General features: G+C 45.5%; 9 protein-coding genes across 9 annotated transcripts; 3 read left to right on the forward strand and 6 right to left on the reverse strand.

The window, feature by feature from the left end:
* Positions 1–4,283: 4,283 nt before the first annotated feature.
* DEU56DRAFT_717059 (uncharacterized protein) lies at positions 4,284–4,643 on the reverse strand (the record flags this gene model as incomplete). The annotated part of the gene is made up of 1 exon (XM_041347606.1): positions 4,284–4,643. A coding segment is annotated over one exon (360 nt), but the record flags the coding sequence as incomplete, so codon positions are not given.
* A 111-nt stretch (positions 4,644–4,754) lies between these two features.
* On the reverse strand, positions 4,755–5,177 carry DEU56DRAFT_722086 (uncharacterized protein; the record flags this gene model as incomplete). Its single annotated transcript, XM_041347716.1, has 1 exon — positions 4,755–5,177. One exon carries the CDS (start codon positions 5,175–5,177, stop codon positions 4,755–4,757), a length of 423 nt encoding a protein of 140 aa, XP_041215483.1.
* A 1,202-nt stretch (positions 5,178–6,379) lies between these two features.
* Positions 6,380–6,859, reverse strand: DEU56DRAFT_722733 (uncharacterized protein; the record flags this gene model as incomplete). The annotated part of the gene is made up of 1 exon (XM_041347743.1): positions 6,380–6,859. One exon carries the CDS (start codon positions 6,857–6,859, stop codon positions 6,380–6,382), a length of 480 nt encoding a protein of 159 aa, XP_041215484.1.
* Positions 6,860–11,623: 4,764 nt separating this feature from the next.
* On the forward strand, positions 11,624–11,923 carry DEU56DRAFT_722451 (uncharacterized protein; the record flags this gene model as incomplete). The annotated part of the gene is made up of 2 exons (XM_041347730.1): positions 11,624–11,788; positions 11,840–11,923. The coding sequence occupies 2 exons, from the start codon at positions 11,624–11,626 to the stop codon at positions 11,921–11,923; spliced, it is 249 nt and encodes an 82-aa protein (XP_041215485.1).
* An 808-nt stretch (positions 11,924–12,731) lies between these two features.
* Positions 12,732–12,974, forward strand: DEU56DRAFT_703482 (uncharacterized protein; the record flags this gene model as incomplete). The annotated part of the gene is made up of 1 exon (XM_041347350.1): positions 12,732–12,974. A coding segment is annotated over one exon (243 nt), but the record flags the coding sequence as incomplete, so codon positions are not given.
* A 2,219-nt stretch (positions 12,975–15,193) lies between these two features.
* Positions 15,194–16,240, reverse strand: DEU56DRAFT_720970 (uncharacterized protein; the record flags this gene model as incomplete). Its single annotated transcript, XM_041347689.1, has 2 exons — positions 15,194–15,790; positions 15,848–16,240. Coding segments are annotated over 2 exons (990 nt in total), but the record flags the coding sequence as incomplete, so codon positions are not given.
* A 546-nt stretch (positions 16,241–16,786) lies between these two features.
* On the forward strand, positions 16,787–18,630 carry DEU56DRAFT_750243 (uncharacterized protein; the record flags this gene model as incomplete). The annotated part of the gene is made up of 5 exons (XM_041349522.1): positions 16,787–16,877; positions 16,932–17,488; positions 17,545–17,652; positions 17,711–17,869; positions 17,923–18,630. 5 exons carry the CDS (start codon positions 16,787–16,789, stop codon positions 18,628–18,630), a joined length of 1,623 nt encoding a protein of 540 aa, XP_041215488.1.
* Positions 18,631–19,303: 673 nt separating this feature from the next.
* DEU56DRAFT_710158 (uncharacterized protein) lies at positions 19,304–19,483 on the reverse strand (the record flags this gene model as incomplete). Its single annotated transcript, XM_041347478.1, has 1 exon — positions 19,304–19,483. A coding segment is annotated over one exon (180 nt), but the record flags the coding sequence as incomplete, so codon positions are not given.
* Positions 19,484–19,588: 105 nt separating this feature from the next.
* DEU56DRAFT_717136 (uncharacterized protein) lies at positions 19,589–19,939 on the reverse strand (the record flags this gene model as incomplete). The annotated part of the gene is made up of 1 exon (XM_041347611.1): positions 19,589–19,939. A coding segment is annotated over one exon (351 nt), but the record flags the coding sequence as incomplete, so codon positions are not given.
* Positions 19,940–21,620: the final 1,681 nt, after the last annotated feature.

The raw sequence follows: 21,620 nt of genomic DNA on the forward strand, positions 1-21,620 counted from the left end.
CTGAAGGTCCCTCTGGTTCTGAAGTGGGTGCCGAAGTTCTTTAAGAGACTGGAATCACCCTTTCAAAGCTGTGAACGCGTGTTCAACACGAACACGAACCTACATGAATGAAATAATCAGCGAAATTGCAAAAAATTAGCAGAAAAATCAGGAGATACCCTAGACAGGCTAATGTTGAAGGACTTCTGGTCCCTAGTCAACCTCCCATTACGTGGCTTCTTGAAAGGGGTGATGCACCACTTCTCAAGTGGATAGGCACTATCTGCCCAAATCCAATGGTCCTCAGGGATAAGAGTGTCATGCTCTTGATAAACACGAGTGGATTTGAAGGCATAAGCGTCATGTGTACTCCCAGGGCTGCCAAGTGAATAATCGGCTATGAGGAGGTTATGGGGCATAATAACAGCCTAAATTTTTATTTTAGTTTCTAACCATTAGAAAGTGAAGAAAAAAAAAACCTGGCAGTTGAGAGAATAGTTAGACTTCCTATCATAAAAAGACTCTCTGTAATGACCAGGTTTCTCATACAAATTAATGGCAGAGCCATCAATGGCAAAAATACCATTTCTCCACTCAGGGCAAGACCTAGACTCGACAAATTGCCGAGCACGCTCAGCGTCTTCGGAGTCAGGAGTCAGAAAGGAGATGAATGTATCATGTAGATCAAGGAGAGAGATCATGACACGGTTACTGCAATTGATCACTGATCCCACACTAACGCCTGCCCATTGACCCACATCTTCTGAGGAAATGGCATTGCCATAATGTCCAGCATGGTTGAGGAAGATAGCGAGCTGGATAGCAACTGGAAGTTGGGGGTTGTTAGACTGATTGGTGAAGATGGGGTGGTCCGAGATATGATTGAGGATATCATCGAAAATCTCTGGATTGACATGTAGTTTCTTCTGGAAGAGATGAGCGCGAGAGTCCCTGAAATCATGAAGGAGGTGAATCTGAGGGGCTCACATAGGGGGTGCGTCTGGCTTTTGAAGGACACGTGCCCTCAAGACCTCATCACGAAGGGAAGCAATAGTGTCGTGAATGCGGTCATAATGCACGGCAAAATGGGTGAATTCTGAATCACCAGAGAAGTCTGAGTCTGAGCCCAAAAAGTCAGATAAGACTGGGGTGAGAGGAGATGGAGGAGTGAAGAGCATATCAAGATCAAGATCATCAGAATCAGAACCAGAAAAGCTGGAATCACTGGCAGACAAGTCTGTGGCTTGAAGTGCATGCCTGTACCTGGACAAGGCTAAGGCTAAATCAGCCTCATCCAGTTCATCAAGCAGTTGGTTGCACAGGGAGAGACAGGGCATGTCGAGGTTGATGATTGAGAGACACTGGTGTGCTTATCAATCATCTTATCGCACGGTGCGGTGCGTCCAAGAATGGGGGCGGAGTTTGGATTCCTTTGGTCAAACATTCAAAAGACAAGGTCTCATTTCAAAGTCCAAGTGCGATGCCGAATGGAGCCGTACTTATGTCAGAATTTTCAACGACAATTCTTTGACAGTCTTACATAACTTTACCGGCCTTAGCAAGTTTTCAAAATCTACTTTGAACGCCATTATAATTTAATGCCAATAAGCTTGCCATCCCGGGGGGGGGGGTATTGGCATGCTATTTAGCATGTGAATTCCTTGTTCCCACTCACCCCCAATACCACCTTCAATAATGCCTGATTTCCTATATAGTAGTACTTAAAATAGGTGATCACATTCACAGCTGTTCCCACTTCCTCCCCGCCGCCGCTTACAGTGCTTACATCACTCTCACTATTACAGCTACCTCAACATCAACCGCGCCGCCACATGTCCGCTCGCTGTTTCCCATAGCGAGCACAGTATGTATATCCCTCACTTCTTCACCAAATTCTTTCATTCTTTTTTGATTCTTGATGTATTCTACGATGCCAGTGTCAGCACATACACAGGAACAGGCAGAAGTACATCGTTGGGCTTGTACCATCAATGCAACCCTCATCAGTAAATTCACACATTCCTTAACTTCCTTTTTTGTAACTTGCCGCCAGGTAATTTCGCCAAAAGGAGCAGACAAGTGACTCATAAGAATGGTGACACCAACTTGCCATTAGCTTGCCACAAGGCAATTATAAGTGGAATAAGTAGATGCCTCTTCTTGGCGGGACCTTTTCAATCCTTATTGTTTCACTTTTGCACACCTATTTTTCACTTTTTTTTCACACCAATGCAGTACATTCACTTATTTTCTACTTTGGAGAGCGCCTTGCTTTGATCCGTAGAGTGCGATGTGGAGACAGGCGACGGGATTTTTGAACTTGATGTTGATGTTGAGGCCAGCTAGTAAGTCCATGTAGATTACCTCATTGTCATCTAACTTCCCATTTAGGAAAGCACTATGGAAGTTGAAAATGTCTATGTCCCAGTCGTTTTGTGCTGTGATGGAGGATCGTGTGGATGGAGGTGAGACGCACTACTGGAGCGTAGGTGTCATAGTAGTCGAGGCCATATACTTGTAAGTACCCCTTTGCGACTAATCTTACCTTGTATTTCTCAATTTCTCCATCAGTGTTCCTTTTCAGCTTGAATACCCACTTGCACCCAATGACATTAACATTTTCTGGTCATTTGATGATCGTCCAGGTACGTGCTTCTTCTGAGTTCAACTCCTTGTTGATCACACCTTCCCATTTCGGCCAGTCATTTCCTGCGCAGGCTCCTTTGACCATTGTACCGAACATACTGGTGCTAGCCTCACAATTGGCTATTTTGATGATATTGGATGCCAGCACACTTTCCATCCATTTCCCGCTATGCCCGACGTCACCCGTACCCAACCCGATGATAACCCGATACCCCGCACCTTAGGACCCGCACTTTCCCGCGCTTCGGACTATCCGATACCCTGCAGACACCCATTATCCCTATGTCCAGTCCGTTCCCGTGCACCCCCATTGGTGAGTAGTCATTTATTCTCATGACTGACATTGTAGACAGCGCTATTACATGTGCTTCCCATAGTCCGCAGTACCTCATGTCTTTTTACATATTACCTTCGGACTATCCGCTATCTTCGCCTATAGGACTCTGGATTTCTACGTAGCTACTTATATAAGGACCAGGGGACTCTCACAAATAACTTACCTTTCTGTAGAGGGGAGTTCCCTAATACATTTGGTCCATGACACCTTGACACCTTGACACCTTGCCCAATACACCTGGTTACCTGCTCCTTATAGTCCGAACCTCTGCCATTCCTTTATTCTGATTCATCTCATCCGTTCCCGACGATATCCGCTCATTGTCCGTCCTGTACCATTATCACCCGTTGAGTCCGCAGTTCCCGCGCATTGGACCCGCACTTTCCCGTGCATTGGACTACCCGATTTACTTAGGACCCGACATTTTGACCTTCGGGTTATCCTCTTCTTTGACCGAAAAGACACTAACTATCTTTCTTATTTCAGACAGCAGACCCCTTTAGGGTCGAACTAGCCTTAGGCTAAGCAAGACCCACATAGGTATTTGGTAGGCTTACCTCTTAGTAGCTATTATCCATATACCGTTGTCGGGATTATTATTACGCACACCGTTGTGGGATATGTGCCCTCTACTGCCACTACCCCAGCAACCATCACGAAGATTTCTTTGCCATCCTTGTCCATCTCACCATACTCCCCCACCATCCCTAGCTCAACAGCCAGGTTGCTGGATTCTTTAGTGGGCCGCATACCACGAGGTAAGTTGGTACTTCTGCCATCAGTTGTGCCAGTGCTGTCTCTTAGGCTCTTGATGTATGCTGACTCGACTCTTGCTCCCCCAGATCGTCTGGGTGGGGCGGCTGCCTCAAATTGCGGCCCTAGGTGGTCATTGGGAGGAGGATTGGGAGGTGCTGGACCGACATCATCGCCTCATACCACGTGGTTTTCGGGTGGACCAACATCATCGTCTCTTGCCATTTGATCTTTGGATGGACCGACATCATCAGCTCGTACCGTGCAGTTTTCCAGGTCAAGAGGTATGTTTACCTCTGCTGCATCAATTTTTTTTTTTTTTTTTTTTTTTTTTTTTTTTTGGTTCATTGTTTATTGTCCTCTGGGGCCTTGCCCTATGGTAGACAGTACATGCGGTTTCTCTAAGTATGTATGCGATATATATGTGATGAAATGATTTTGCTTCTCAATGGCGCCCACTTGGGGCGCGTTAAGGCCAACTGAAGGCGATAGGGTGTGATCTGGGTAACTGTCCGTGAATTTCTCTTGTCTTCTCTTTTCTTGTCTTTTTCTTCTTCTATACCTCTGCGTCTTCTTCGTCGGGGGGCGGGGTCACGTCTCCAAAGATGGTTTCTAAACGTCGGGTTTTGGCTATGAACTTGAGAGTGGGTTTAATACAGTCTGGGTGGTTGAGAAGATACTTGAGCTCATGTGCGCGTGTTCCGATCTCGTCGACAAGCACGATCCTATGTCGTGCGTACGCTGGGCAGGCTATGAGGAAATGGTGTGTGGTTTCGTTTCGCGTGCATCTGGGACATTTCGGTGAGGGGGCTTTGCTGATTCTGTTTAGATGCTTGTTTAATGGTGCGTGTCCAGTTCGTAGTTGGAAAATGAGGGAGCTGTGGCGTCTGGGGAGTCTGGCGATGAGGGTGGCGAAGTGTTTGGATGGGGTGGAATGGTTGATTCTGCGCATCTGCTTGTATCTCGGTGACTTCTTCATTACTGCATTGGATTCCTCTTTCAGGATGGCGCTAAATTGCTGTTTGGCGGCTGCTTTGCTTCAGGGAAGGATTATTGGATTGGAGTGTGAGCGGAGAGAATGGGGGAGGCGTCTGGTATCTGATGTGTCTTTCCTAGCAGCTCTTTTCGCGTGGGTGTCGGCAGCTTCGTTCCCTTGGATTCCGCAGTGTCCTGGTGACCAGCAGATGATTAGCTGGCGTCGGTCTTGTTCTGGTAGGACTATGCGAAGGTCGTCGTGGAATATATCCATGAGGTAATGTCCCGGTTTCGAGTTGAAGGCTTGTGTCGCTAAGATCGCGGCTTGATTGTCTGCTCCTAGTGCCATCGTGTTGTTCTCTTCCTCTATACCTCTGAGCAGCTCCACCGCTAATACCATTCCCACTAGTTCTCCTTCGTAAACGGTGTGGTCCTCGTTCGATCCAAGGTAGAACCTTAGCGCGTCTATCTCTTCCCCTCCTTTCATGAGCACGGCGGCTGCTCCTACTCCCCCATCGATGGCTGAGCCATCCGAATATACTCTGATGTCCTCTGTTGCGGCTTCATCTGCTGTGAGTGCGGTTTCCTTGTCCGGCGCTATCTCAGTCTTCACGTCAGGGTGCCATTTTGTGTAGTGTCTTGCCGGGAGGATCTTCTCCATGCTGTTGGGATTCGTGCGAAACGCTTTCAGAAGTGAGTGTATGGGTGATGGGAACTTTCTCATTGATTTGACGTTGTGCGTTGCGCAGTTCGCGTAAGCTGCCTTGATTCCTTTGAACAGCGGGTGGGATGGGGGGAGGGTGCACATTTGCAAAGTGGCTCGGTGACAGATCTTTCGTAGGAGTTGTTGAAATGGGGGGATATTCACGTGTGCAACCATTACATCAGTTGCGGTTGAGCGCATGCCGCCGGTGATCATCAGCGTAGCCATTCTCTGAACTCTCGTCATCTTCGCTGCAAATCCTCTCGCTCCTCTTCCTCCGTTCTTCTTTCCCCTTCCTTTTCTAGTAGTCCTGCGCACCAGACATCAGCTGCATATAACATTTTAGGGACGACTACACCTTCATACAGCTTTCGTAGGAGCCGTCCGTGGATTCCCTTCGTGGGTGCATCAAATCTGACACTCCTTTCTACAGCTATTCTCCTCATGTCTGGGAGGTAGACTCGATGACCATTGCTGTCACGATTGAACCCCACCCATCTTCCATTGATTGCTCACATATTGAGCTTCGAGCTGTTCATTGAGTGGACCTTGACATGGCAACCCCAGACTGGTAAGTTTCTCAGGTTGGGTGCCTTCTGGTATAGCATCTCACATGGAGATTTATTTTCCAGGGTGCAAGTTACCATCCAGTTCTTCAGCCAGGTCACATACATGAGGGCTTCCCCCCACAGGAACTTGGGCAATTCGCTGGCATGCAGCAGGGCGCATGTTCATTTGACAACAGTTCGATTGAGTTATTCAGTGACTCCGTTATGTTCTGGTGTGTCATGCATGGTGAGTTTGCATTCTGTCCCTTTGATGTTGAGATGACAAGTGAACTTGTCTCCAGTGAACTCTCCACTGCGATCAGATTGAAACTGTTTGATCTTTGTATCGAACTGCGTGTTCACCCAGGCCTCATAGGACTTATATGCATTGAAGGCTTCGTCCTTTGTGTGCAACAGGCACAGGTGAGAGAATCGTGATTAGTCATCTGTGAATGACATGAAGTATTCTTTGTGCCCAGGGGTTTTAACAGGAGATGGGCCCCACAGATCACTATGGACCTTGTTGCTGAATTTCTCACATTGTGGAGGGTTTTGGATCTGTCCAATGGGTTTGCGCGTGGCCTTTGCATACTCACATGAGTCGCATTTGTCCATTGTGGCGTCGGAGGGGTCTAACTTGATTCCAGTGATGATGCCATTTTTGATCATCAGTCTGATGCTCTCTGGGGCAACGTGCCTGAGCCTGGAGTGGATTTCTCGCATGGTGAGTTGTTCATCTGTCTTTGCAAGTCCAGAAAACAGTTTTCTAGGGCCCTTTATATAGTATAGACCCTTGTTCACTGGGATCTCCCCCAACATCTTCTTCATCTTATTGAAGATCTTGCATGTGTCTGCGCGGAATAGCACCACATATCCTGCTGCTGTCAGGTGGCTTATGGAGACCAATGTTACACCCATCTTGGGTGCATACAGGACATCTTTGAGAAGGATATGAGTGTTCATCTTGCCGTGATTATGCAGCATTCTAACTTCATCAAATTAATAAGGACGACATCAGAGAACACGAATGTGATGTTCCTGGATGCTACCCCAACTGATTACCCATTTCTTCCCCCTTCAACATCCACCACCGACAAATCATATTCAACAACTCTGTCACGCACACACTGGCTTGAAACTTCTAGGTGTCACGCTGCTGAACGCCACAACATGATACTGCAAGATATCATCGCAATGGAGGTTCAAATGAGAATCATGCGCCGGTGGGAACCCATTGATGACCGGTACACTGTGACTGTCAAGTACATCAATCAATGCAAATACCATCTTGCACTTCACAACCATCAGCGCCTGCTCGAGCTTCACAAACTTAATCTATCACAGACTGGTTTGGAGTTTGTTTGTGAACTTAGTGGATTTGAACTGATGTATTCTCGTTTTTTCAGGCTATAAAATGAGGACACACATTGTGAAATTGCTACAGTCATGATGTAAGGCAATCCAACATGGAGTCAAAGTGTATAACAAGGCATCGGTTGAAATAGGCCAGCCCACACTTGATTGGACCAAAGTCTCCCATTACGCCTTCCTGGAGGAGTTCACTCTCCTGGGAGCCACATCTGAAGATATTTGCTCAAAAAGATGGGCAGAGCCAGCAGTCCATGAGCTCATGAAACAAGCTCTACCCCTGGCCAGGGGTACAGGTTTTTGTGGGTAGGGGTAGAAGTACAGCTGAAAATACCCACGGATTACCCACACATAACACTAGTGAGAGTTGCCCGAAGCCTATACTAGTAGGATGGGCAGGGGAGGGCGCTCCAAATGCTGACATGTTGTTTTCCATCCATATCCCTTCACTCGGTGAACTGATGGCCAACATAAATTTGTTGTTGCTGAAATCTGCACTGTAACTTGAGGGAATTATTGCATCATTCAGCTTCACAACCTTCTGTCGAAAAAATAAATTGTTGTGTTTGTAGCAACATTAAACATAGATACCTGTAAGGCTGGTAGTGGGACACCCTCCTTATCTGAATACATGCACACTTTGCTCCACCCTTCTGGGATGATAAATCTGGTTGGCTGCTAGGGAAAAAAAACAAGGAGTGAATTAGCAGTTTGATTACCCTTGGCGGAAACACTTACCAACATTGCAAGCTCATCAGTATTCTGTGGAAGGCGTTGATAGGTATTTTCGAGTAGGCTGGAGTATGAACAAATTACCACGTATACTGGACGGAAGACTCCAGTCTCCACGCCCGAAGTCTGTGTGGTGTCCTCCCTTACATAGGCCACTTTGAAGAATGATTTCTTGACATTGTCAAAGTTAAATAGCTGAAATTGTGTGAGTCAACCGATAATATCATAAAAATAGGAACATACTGGATATCCAACCCACTCCATAATGTCTGAGATGTAGTTGATTGTATTCGAAGGGGGTGTATAGATGTAGCCAAGTTTAAGACAAGACTCAGAGAGAGTGGCAAGTTACTCAGATGGCGAATTGGGCTGTTGGACCACATTTTCAGTCAGCTTTCTTAAAGTCGGTACTTGCATCAGAAGAATTCAAGAAAGGTCCGTCAATCAAACATGTGTATGATCCAGGAGCTAGGATTCCTTGATAAGCACTCACCAAATTGAATACATATGTGCCGCCCATTCATTCTTTTGACAAAAGTCACAGATTTATTTCATGAAGTGCTGGGAGTGATTACTATTTTGGATTCCTGGCTCGAGAATGATGTACAAATATGAAAACTGGCCAGGACTCATGAGGACTATTACCGGCATCCATTATCTCATGTTTGATGGGGTAGTGACATGATGTTTGCTGTCTGAGTAAAGCAATCTCCAGCATTGGCCGCTCACCGCTTTGACAACAGCCACAGTGTTTGATGATTATCAGATCAAATGTCAGTATCATTTCTCCACCAATTCTGACCATTCAACTTTACAGTGTACTTCAGAATGAGTATATCATCATGATTAAGTGAGGTAGAATATTATATTGAGGCAGACTTCCTCACTGAGTAAATTTAGGTAAAATTACATGTCTTAATGCTAGCACTCAGCACTCAGCAGCAACTTGCAAACCTGACAGTAGACGAGCTCTCTTGATTTGAACTCATAGGCTTTTTTAATTACATAATTCATGCCTGGATTACCGATTTATATTTGTAGCTCAAATTTGGAGAGATCCAGTATTGTACTCTATTCAACTGGTGGATAGGAATGCACATTGACAAATTCACAGGCATATTTGATTTAAACTTGGGGGACATTACTAAGTTGGATTTGTGGTTCAAATTCTGAACCAACTATCTAGAGATCAACAATCTAAATGTATGGATATGAATACTGGTCACAAAGTTTCATGAATAGCAGTTCCTTGTGATTAGATTAAAGACTTCTGTGTGACTGGTAATTCTATAACAGACAACATGGATGATATGGATGATAGACATAGGTGTACTACAAGAAGCAATGTGTGTGAGCCACTCTCGGAATAACCCATAAATTTTAGTTAAGTACTTTCAGACCAATCAATTTTATAGACTTAGGCAGTATAACAAAGACACAAGAACTCCCATTTACCAGTACATATTACCTTCGGACTACCTGCTATCTTCACCTATAGAACTCCAAATTTATAGGACCAAGGGACTCTCACGAATACCTTACCTTTCTGTAGAGGGGAGTTATCTAATACATATGGTCCATGATACCTTGATACCTTGCCCAGTATACCCGGTTACCCGCTCCTTTCGACTTGAACCCTTGCCATTCCTTTATTCTGACTCCTTGCATCTGTTCCCAACGATATCTGCTCATTGTCCATCCTGTACCATCGTCACACGTCGAATCCACAGTTCCCGCACTTTCCCGTACATCAGGCCACCCAATTTCCTTAGGATCCGATGTTTTGACCTTTGGGTTATGTTATTCCATTCAGGCCATTGTGCAATGCGTGTGGATATGTGTGGTCTAGTGTTTTTTTAAATCTTCAATACATCTCACTTTCTAAATATCTATTCAGCATGTTGCAAGAATAGTAAGAGGTTTGATTGCTGGTATATTCACTTCAAATGAGCAGTGATATATTCTGGACTGCCTGATACATACTGGTTTGCCTGATGAATTGATATGAGTTCAGTCTCATTTGCATCTATTGAGTTAGTAATGCAGATTAAGTGCATCAGATGATGGCTTTATGGCTTGATACCAATCTATCCAAGATTGTCCTTTGGGAGGAAAATTTGTTGATGCAGATAACTTTCTTGTTAATGGTTGGGGGTTGATTCATTAAGGAGGCGTGGTCACTCCACCACATCATGACTCTGAAGGGCTGGACATATTTGTCATCAGAGATATTGGTTTGAAAATCTGGGTGTGGTTTTTCTACAAGGATCCCAAGGGTCACCAGTCATTACTTTAGGCATTGAAATCACTATGTGACAAATGTGACTTCAGTCAATTTTTGGCCGAGAGTGTTATATTATGCCCAGGAGATCTAATGTAAGCAGAATGTGTTACAGTCTGCTGTGAAAGATAGTGTGCATTAATCAGACACATGAATATACAAATAGACTCTATGGCGGATGGCTCCCACAAAATGAAGGTAAGCACACTATACCTGATATGTAGTGATAATGATTCAAATATTGTTTAAAAGTACCTCATAGGAGACCCTTATTGGCCCTATGCTATATGGTTCTGTCTCCCGAAAAATATATTATGCAAAGCTCCAAATCAACTATCCTCAAGAAAAATGCCTTCAAAGCTATCCAATCTGCAAGCAAGGATAGAGCTATAGCCATTGTATAGAAGACTCTTGGACACATGGATGTTGTTGTAAGGGACTTGCCCAGCATCCTGATAATTGCCATGGACCCATATGTTATAGTAGACTACATACTTTTTACAGACTATGGACATTGATACATATTTTCTTTCATCTTTCATCTCTAAATGGTTATATCTAAGTGCTGCAAACTTTTGATTGTATACTGAGTGGGATGTAGGCACCTATTATTACTGATTTTTTGAATCTTTACTCTGTGCTCTCCAGCTTTGACTATTCAGGCTGTGATGTTTGTATACTTCCTCAAAGACTAATTCTGCAATTTCCTTTGCTGTGTAGGTCATCTAACTAGGGATCAAATGGACTATGCCACTAAACAAATCAATGAGGACTGTTAAGTTGGGGTTCATAATTGTATCTGCTGCCAAAGCATTTGTGTTCCATAACAAGCAGTATCTCATTTATGTGGAGGTCAACTAAAGACAGGTCAGGTTTCACCACTGCCTTTCTATCTCCAGACATATGAAGCTGCGAATTAAATTCACCAGTCTAGCAGATGATTACTGGAGTTTTTTGAGTCACATAATGTAGTGCTCTCAATATCTCTGGACTCTGTGCATCCACACTCTTCTAGAATTAGCTATGACTAATCAATCAGATGATGCGTGATATGATCTGTGCACTCATGAGTAGCGGACTTTCAGAGATTTTTCACAAAATATATATTAACATAGGATATCTACAATAATAATCTAATCACGCTGTATTATTACTCCTAAAAATCACACTGCTTCTATTAAGCAACAGCGCCCAAGCACACTCTTCTGTTAAGACTCATGGCCTAATCTCCAATAGGTTATGAGCCCTGACATGCGCAAATAAAAATCATATTGCTAATAACAAAGAAATCTAATCAAAATATGACTGATACTCAACACTCCGTATCATTGCTGTATCAGATTGAACATCTCGGAGAAGGAAACTGGATTCCCTGGAAAACTAAGGTTTTAGCCATTTTAGGAGATGAGGGATACAAAGGGCATGTGGACAGCACAAACCTTAAACTGGAGAAGGGCCCAGACCCTGTACCAGATGAAAAGAAGGTCACCATAGCTAAATGGGAAGTGGATGATTAGAAGGCGCGGACAATAATTGTGCTGTTGGTGAGTGATGCACAGATGGTGCACCTTACCAGAGCCAATACAGCAAAAGAGATGTGAGACCAGCTGAAACTCATCAAATAATCATGAGGTCAGCAAAGTATCTACACTTGGGGCATAAATTGTACCGTACCTTTGCGTCTGAAAGTACTGACATCCCTGCTCATATCATTGAGCTGAGAACGATCCAGGAAACTCTCCATATGATGGGGAGTATAAATCCTGATCAAGACTTCAAAACTATAATGATGGGATCACTACCACCCACATGGGAGACATTTGTAGTGACTCACCAGAGTAACATGACAATGACGTCACATGAACTCATCTCAATGATTCTTGAGGAAGATTGTCAAAGCAAGGAATGAGGAACCGAGTTTGTGGTTAGCAAGATAGCAGTAAATGAAAAGAAAAGGAAGTTTACTAAAAAAAAGGGGAATGTGAAGAAGTGCAAAGTATGCAAAAAGATCGGACATACAGAGGATGATTGTTGGCACAAGTCCAAGAAATGTGCTAACTGCGAAAAGACGGGGCATGAGCAGAAGGATTGCTGGGCTAAAGGTGGTGGAAAAGCGGGAGAAGGGCTGTCCGCTAAGAAGTGCTTTAAAAAGGACAAAGCCAAATTAGTCCAAGAAGCACTGGTGGAAGAGGACGAGACCATCAGATGAATCTGAGCGACTTTCCTGGTATGATTGGTATGCCAATTCAGGAGCATCATCCCACCATTCAATTGGTGTTGACTGATTATGTGCCACTAAATGGACACCGAGTGAACGATATTGGGAATGAATCCTTTGAAGCACTTGGGTGTGGTACTATAGAACTCGTTAGCAAAATAGGCAATCAATTGATCAGATCGAAGTTCCGGAATGTCCTATATGTCCCGCGTGCTTCTAATAATCTCATATCAATCAGTAAACTTGATAGAGAAGGAGGAGGCGCGCAAATGAAAGATAGTTCAGTCACTCTTCATATTAGAGGGGGACAAACTATTGTGAAAGGAAAATTGATTAACAGATTGTACAAGTTAGATACACGAACTCAACTATATCCAAAGACTTGTGTACAAACTGTACAAGAAAATCTGGAAAAATATTGGCTATTGTGGCATAGGAGGTATGTCATATCTCGTATAGTGGGCTGAAACATTTGTGTTAGGAAAATTTAGTCAACAGATTAGACATTGACATAGACTCACCTATGAAAGAATGTGAGGCTTGTATACAAGCCAAGCAGGTGCGCAAACCTTTTCCTGACAGCGTAGATGAGAGATCTCGAGATCCTGGGGAATTAACTCACAGTGATCTATGGGGACTGGTGTGGGTGCAATCGATCAGTGGGGCACAATATTACATTTCATTTATCGATGACTACTCCCGAAGAAGTAGTGTTGAATTTCTGAAACAACAAAGTGAAGCCACCACGAGAATGAAACAACACCTCACCTACCTAGAGAAAGACTGCGAGAATAAACCTAAAAAGATCTGTGTTGATAACAGCAAGGAATATATCAATAACGAGCTTAAAGTGTGGTGCAAAGGTAGAGGAATAGATCTTCAGACGACAGTGCCGTACTCACCGGAACAAAACAGTGTGTCTGAAAGATTTAATAGAACTCTAACTGAATTAGCACATGCCATGCTAATGGGTGACTTCCCGTAGGCTAGATAATCCAGAATATCATATACTGGAGTGTGAAAACAAATTTGCAAATGACTCTGTAGGATAATCTGTACAAAATACTAAACCGCGGGCTAATAGATAATACAGAATATCTGCTACATCCACCACCATGGATGATTTGACAATTCAATTTCTCGAGAATGAAGCAGAGTTGCTAGAAGAAGAAGACGACGATGAAGAAGCTGCGCTGGCTGTTGCTGCCACTGTCCTAGTTGGTGTTGAGCTCGCATGCCAAGATCATATCGAAAATAGACAGCCACGACGGCTCTACCTTTGCCGTCCCCAGCTCCTTCCGAACCCACGGAAAGACACCCCATGGCAGGTCCTATTTGCCACCCAGAATGATCGTGCATTCATTACAACAATGGGGTTTGATGTTGAGACATTCAGCTCCATCCTTACTTCAGGCTTCGCGAATCAGTGGTACAACAGACCCATTCCTCGCGACGATATCAGCATCCATGCCAATCCTCGTGCAGAGCGCCAATCTCTTGATGCGGGTGGGGCCCTAGGCCTAGTCTTACACTACCTCAACTCGACGATGCATCAAATCAGTCTACAACAGATATTTGCCATCATTCCATCCTCTGTTTCACGATATCTTTCATTCAGGCTACACATACTTCTTATCACTCTGCGAGGCATGCCAGATGCGAAGATCCGTTGGCTGCGTGGAGCCGAATTCAAGGAATGCAACACTCTTGTTACAGCTCGTCATCCACGACTTATTGGAGCATTTGGTAGCATCAACGGACTGAAACTTCCTGTCCAGACGTTGGACGATAATGATATTGAGAATGCAACATTCAATGGTTGGTTATCGGAGCATTTCATAAGCTCTGTCCTCACGTTTTCAGCTCAAGGTAAGCCTCACTCCTACTTTCAGACTCGAAGGCTTACGACTCGCATATTGCAGGTGTCATTATTGCTGCTCGAACTAATGCACCAGGAAGTTGGCATGATTCTCGGGTGGCAAGGGAAATATATACCATTCTTCGAGACGACACCCCCGATGGCTACTACATTGTGGCAGACACCACATTCCCTCGTGGCAGCAATGACATCGAAGGGCGAATCCGTGCACCTCTCAAACAGGGTCAAACCCTGTGAGGAACAGCAGCTGAAATTGAGGAATCCATGGCTTTCAATCGTGAATTGCTGTCGTACCGGCAAACTGCAGAATGGGGCATGCAAGGGCTTCAAGGTGCTTTTGGCAGGCTGCGGGTGCTACTCGATATATCCGACAAAGAAGCTCGTGGAGATCTGATCGAGATATGTGTGCGACTGCATAATCTGCGTGCGATGCGAGTAGGCATCAACCAAATACGTACCGTCTACATGCAACAGTGGCAGGCCACAGATGAAGATATTGAGGTTTGGTGGGATTTTGAGAATATGCTCTTTTCAGAGCAAAGGCAGAAGGATCGTGTCACAAGATTCCATGTAACATTAGAGTACGAGTAGATTAAACATACTTCAAATCTCCGTAGAAACCTCGTGGTGCACTACACTAGTAGACTCGTCATACAAAATGTCCTCCTTGGCCTTTCCAACACATCTGCGGCCATCATTCAACAAGTGCTTCCTGGCCTCATATCCACGTGATGGCCCGCCAGAGGGGACATCATCATAAGGTTCGAACTCGTCATCAGTTATCCACCTTATTGATTGCCCACCATCTGGGTACCACTCTGACACCATAGTCTTCTCTTTGGGAAGGGGCGAACGCAGTCTTTGATGGCAGCCAGATACTTTCATGTCCAACATCTCCGCACGCAACTCGGCCTTGTCACAAGCACGTTCAACATCGTACAGCCTCGCACGCAAGTCAAAGAGTTGGTTCCGAAGATTTTCATTGGTGGCCTGTGAGTCCCGCAGTTGCTGTGCCTGTGTCATAAGTTGGGTATTAGCGAGAGTGCGAGCTGCTCGTTCTTCGTCTCGGGCTCGCTGTGTGACTGGATCAAATGCACCCGATAGACGAGTCAGCAGCTCTGAAGCAGCGGCACCACGTGCATTGCAACGTGGGACAGGAGCATCGGTTCGAGTGGCCCTTGCAACTGCGACATGCTGTGGCTCATCTTGGCTAGACGAGTCCGTGTGACTGCCTGCATCTTGGTCGTCAAAATCCTCATCATTGAGATCACGTGTCCCTGCTCGTTCGTTGATGAGCAAGTCGATATAGTGTGCTCGAGTGACATCAGGAGGGCAGACCCCATCCCCAGTGGGTTTGGTAGTTTTGACAAGCTACGGAGCGCCAGTGCATGAGTAAGACAGATCCAGAGTAAGATATAAGAAACTTACCTGTTTGAATTTAGTTTCGAGTGAATTGAGTTTGCGATCAGGACGACCACGAGCCTTTGACCACTCGGCGAATTTGGTGTGTATCACCTGCCAGCCTCGCTGACCGAGCGGGAGTTCATCTTCGACAAAGTTAAGAAGTGCTTTTACATCAGCTGACGTGTAGTTGTTGGAGCCAGAAGGCCGCCCGCGTTTGGCTCTGGCATCATCGTCGTCCTCCGTGATCTCACGAGGCCGTTTTACCTTTCCTTTACCTTTTGATGCTTGGACCTTGCGACGAGCGCCAGCAGTTTTCGTCACAGGGGTATACCCATGGGCCTCCGCAATGGACACGGGATCCACCAAGTCTTGATCAGTGCTCTCGGGCAGTGGGAGAAGAGCTGGATCAATGACTGGCTCACGTGCCGTGATGCGCGAACCATTTTGCATGTGAAGAGAGGAAGTGCGGTGTGGTGTGGCCGGAGTGAGGGATGCATGACCACCAAGGCCTTGGTGTGCAATTCGATCAGGCCTTGAGGTCTGCGACGAGGCCGTTACAGTCTGGTACATTGTTAGCATTGATTTTGTGGCATGCGAATACAAAGGACTCACTTGTGCAATACCAGGGTGAGGCTGCCAAGCACCGAGGTGGTCACGAGCATATGCATTACCTGCATCGTCATAGTGCAGGTCATAGTCAAGTCTCGAAGGTGGAATGTCAGACATTGGAAGAGATTAATAGACAAATACTACTGACCTTATGCTGTTCGAGACGTGGATTTTATATGTTTGGGAGCTGTAACCTGTCAAAGAAAAAGATTTAGACAGAAGATTTACAGCAGTTTTCAACAATAATGAGAATTGTCCTTTTTTTTCGACCTGCCGCAAATGCTTCCTGTTTGGGAAATACCCATAGAACGTGTCGTTTACTTGTCCCCTGGTGTAACTACATACCGTACTATCATGTCCCAAGACTCAAACCACGTCCCAATGGAATCTGACGATGAACTCGATCAACTCATATCCGATGGTGTTCAAACTAGTGCCAAGCCTGGTGCGCTCTGAGTCTCATAGCCATTGATCTGATCTGAGATACTTCAAGTTGCAGCCACGGAGTTCACCTTCGTCAATGAATTCACATCTGAGGATGTTAGCGCAGTGCAACCGGCATCTAAGAAAGGTCGTAAGCGCAAGATCGAAGCAGCGTCAAAGCCAGAAACTTCATCCAAGACAGTCACGAAGAAAGCCAAGACTCGTCAAGGAGTACGCAACAAACTGGCGGTTTTCGAAAACAATGATGACGACGAAGAACCGCAAGCATTGTCTGTACGAGCATATTTGCACCTCGAAACCACATCACAGCAGCCAAGTCGTGGCAAGAAACCAGCAGCCATTATTACAAAAAGCTCGCAGTGTAACCCATTCATATTCACAATCGACACTTCATTCAACATGTTTATTCGAGCTGTCGCCGATGCTGCAAAGACTACGACAATGAATCTTACAGTCTCTCGTCTACGATGGAAGTTTGAAACACCTGCCAGTCTGCCGATGAAGCTGCTCACCGACGAGGTTGGATTCCGAGCGATGCTTGATGCAGTACAGGAACGTACGAAAGGTCATACTATATTTCTGTTCCTTCCGAAGCCTATCGATCTTGAAGCAGTGCGTTACTTTTGCCTTGACTTGGAGTAATCTTTTCCGCTTATTGGCAACAACAGCCACCAGAGGTCACGGTGTCCAGCCACCGAAACAATACCATGTACGAAGATGATGAAGATTCCGGCATACCAGCAGATCGGACTGCCTTTTCTCACAAAGCTCAAATAGTAAGAAGACCTGAATCGTGATTACACGAGGATGTATGCTAACCATTTGTACACTTAGAACCATTTGCGTCAAGAGAATTCGAAGGAGGTTACGGAGCTGGAGCACCGCTACCCCATTGGCGACCACCCTCTTTTCCCAAACAAACGCATATACACCAAGGGTGGCTTATTTTGGGACCTAACACCTCTTCGCCTAGATGTCTGGGCCGCTGCAATTGTAAGTTGTGGCTATGATGTGTACTTGTGGATACACTTTCTGATGTCAATCAGCGTCAATCAACACATGCCAACCCTCGCGCTACGTACGACGCGCCCCCGATGTCGAACCACTTCACAAAAGACAAAGCCATCAAACCAACTCGTCCGCCACCCGACGCTCCGATGACAACTTTTGCGGCCTATGGAGCCTACCACAAGGGCGAGGACTACATGCCTACTACTGACTCTCGGGACCGCTTCCATAGCACTCTCGATGACTACCGTCATGATCAACATTCCTCTGCTATATCAGACCACAACACGAGTGGGCATTTCACCCATGCCAGGCCTGGCAGTATGCCCGATCCTTCATTGTTTCCCCGGCTGCCTGGACTGCATCCTCCCGCACCATATTACCATCCGACGTACTTTCCTTACCAGTACCCATACTTTCCTCCTCCCAATGTCATACAACCACAGCAACCCTTGGCACCTCAGGCACCTGCACCTGCTAGTGTGACGGAGCCCGAGTCATACCCTTCACCTGGTGTTACGATGAAGCACTCTGTCACACTAGAGGCATTTTGTGCACGATACCTCATATCTTCTGCTGATTCGGAGAAACTTTCTCAGCTCGAGTATCGCCCTGGAAACCGTATCGTTGAATCCCTGACAACTGGTGATTGGCAGTTGGCTGGATTCACCGTCCTCAGCTGGCGCACCTTCTTGTCTCACCACCGCAAATTCTGCGACGCAATCATCGCAGGTACATGGGTCTAACTTTCTCTTAGAAATTGATACCGTCATCGCTGTGTTTTTTTGCACCTGCATTCACGTAACACTGTAAAATCATTGCTGTATTGTCAACATTGGTGCTGGGATCATGGACAGCATAAAAAGTTCTGTACTATGTACTATAAACACTGCTCTTTGCAGATTGTAATATAAGGTCGCTAATTGATGATACAACCTGAGTGACGAAACCACCCTTTGCACATCTCGGGTGTGATGCACGCACATGCTTCCAGGAGTACACCAACTGGATCATGGTCATCACGAAGGCGATGAGCGTGGCGTCGTAAATATGCTTTCACTATGAATTTATTAGTTTCAATATCACGCATCACGGTGAATAACATACATGCGCTGAAAGACTCCTCGATTGGATTCAAGTCGGGCGAGTAGGGAGGAAGATAGAGGAGAAGACAACCTGATATTGACAAACAAAAGTCATACATCGACTCCCCGCATTGAATGCTAACTCACCTGCAGCACGTACGAGTTCATAGAGATCTTCGTTGTGATGGATACGGCAGTTGTCGAGCACAAGCACAGACTTCTCGGCAGGAAATGGGTTCATAGATGGAAGCTAGAGGACAGGATCAAACACGAATAGAGATTTCCATGTATTAGCACGGACCACTTGTGTTGCAATAAAGTCATAAAATGTTTCGCTATCAAAAGAGCCCTCGACTACATGAGCAGCCATATAACCTTCTGTCGTGATGGCTGCAACGAGCGAGTAGCGGTCTCCACGTACAAAGACATCTGTCAATGCTGCACGTTGACCCGCCATAGCCCTGCCATAATGACGAGCCCACGTTATCTCATTCTTACTGACTTCATCAACGAACACAAATTCTGACCCATCGCCCGAAAAATTTGTGCGCATCGACTCCTTCCATTCATGACGGTGCTCCTCGTCCCTCTCAACAGCAAGTCTGTGGAGTAACTTGCGCGTTAGGCCAGCTTCCTTGAGGTTTCGAGAAAGTGTAGGAATTGAAATGCTGATGTCGTGAGTGAGAGCAAGCCACGTTGCAAGTTCATCGAGATATATGTCTGATTCTTCAGCAAGCAACTCCTCACAGACTGTCATGAGAGCACGGGTGAGGATGCGAAGCTCTTGGCCACGTATTGGCGACGGGGGATGGTTGACAGTGCCAAACTCTGCGAAGATTGATTCCCAGCGATAAATACTAGCACGGGAAACTCCTAGGGCATTTTGAATGTCCTCGACGTCCCAGCCAGCATTCCATAGTCGTAGTGCACACTCCTTGAGATCAGAACTGATTTTACGGTTGCCCATGGTTCGCTAGGATGAGCGGGACAGACGATTTGATGTGTAGATACAACAATTTCTCAATTGGGTTTGGAAACGGGTGCGTGCAAAATAAATGACAAATCTTATTATTCTTGGAAACAGCTGTAAGTTCGCGACCATAAATTGTGGTCGATCAGTAGTGCCTGCGCAGGTAGCAGCCTTTACACAGATGGAGAAAAACAAATTGCTTGAGGATACTCGAAAATTGGATGTTGTTAGTAGGACAGAGCTACTGCCAATTTAGTGAGGTTAAAAACAGTGTCGGAGACTTGATGATTGGATGCTGCCAGGAGGACGGAGCCACTGCCACTTGAGTGAGGGTTAAAAGTACAATGGCCCTGGCCCTTGTTGGTGTGACGAGTATCCAGTGTGCTCAGGCTATACTGCTTTCAGACATATAGAATGACAAGTGGCAGGTGTCAAAATGGTGAATGATAGGATCTGGCTGGCCAACGACACCATAACGAATGATGAACAACATTAATCGATCGACCACACAGCACGATGAAAGAACGGTGTAGCTTATGTCAGCGGATATTGCAGGTGTGAGTAGTCCGAATATGGCAAAAACGTGATTTATTCTCGCCAGTAAAATCTGTAAGGGGGGGTACCCCCCCCCTCTACAGAATTGAGTTTTATTCAGATTTATTCGAGGGTAGAAACCCTTATTGAATTTCAAATGACGTCCGGCATCGCGGCGCACCTTCCTAAAGGATAAAATTATAATCCAACATATTTTATTCTGCATTATTCGAGCCTGCGGGAAGTCACCCAATAGCTAAAGACTTACCTGAATTTCTATGGGCAGAGGCTGTAGCACATGCTGCCTATTTGAGAAAATGTGCGCCAACACGAGCACTAGAAAGTGTTACCCCTGAAGAATTATGGAGTGGCAAGAAACCGGACATATCTCACTTACATGAGTTTGGGGCACTGGTATACATCTTACAGGAAAACCCTAGACCATCAAAAATAAGTGCAAAGTCAATAAAACACACCTTTGTGGGGTTCAAAGACGGACCTAAGGTGGTGCACTATTAGGACAAGTGATCAAGACAGATCCGGATAAGCAGGAATTTTAAATTCCTGCATGATCAACTCCCCCAAGTGCCTGATGTGCAGCGCAAGGGGGAGGTAGGGAGTATGGATGCGCAGCCATCAGGGGGAGATGACATGCCAACACCTACAAATACACTCCAGAAAGAAAATCAGTGCATGGAAACTGCACCAATATCTGAAGTTGATGGGAGCAATGAGCGATCAAATGAAAACGGAAGCATCAATGATGCTTTGAGTACTGATAGAAGCGGTACTAAAAATAGAAAAAGATTGCACTCACCTGCAAACACAGATGAAACACTGCCTAGAAGAACAAAAAGGAAAGTAGTTAGACGTGATTATGAAAGGATGAATGATCCAGCAATAGAATGGGCTAACCTCGATCACGAAAGTGGACATGAAAATGAGGAAGGGGTCACAGATGCTGAGATAATTCTTGCTGCACTTGCCGAGAATGGAAGCTTTGAACCTAATGAGCCAAGAACACTGAGAGAAGCAAAAGAATCAGCGGATTGGCCCAAATGGGAAGGAGCCATAGATGTGGAACTTACTCAACTGAATGAAATGGGTACCTGGGGCCTTGTAGATCCACCCAAAGATCATGAAATCA

The sequence above is a fragment of the Suillus clintonianus genome (assembly GCF_016758775.1).
Source record: "Suillus clintonianus strain FC179 chromosome Unknown DEU56scaffold_1, whole genome shotgun sequence".
Lineage (NCBI taxonomy): Eukaryota > Fungi > Basidiomycota > Agaricomycetes > Boletales > Suillaceae > Suillus > Suillus clintonianus.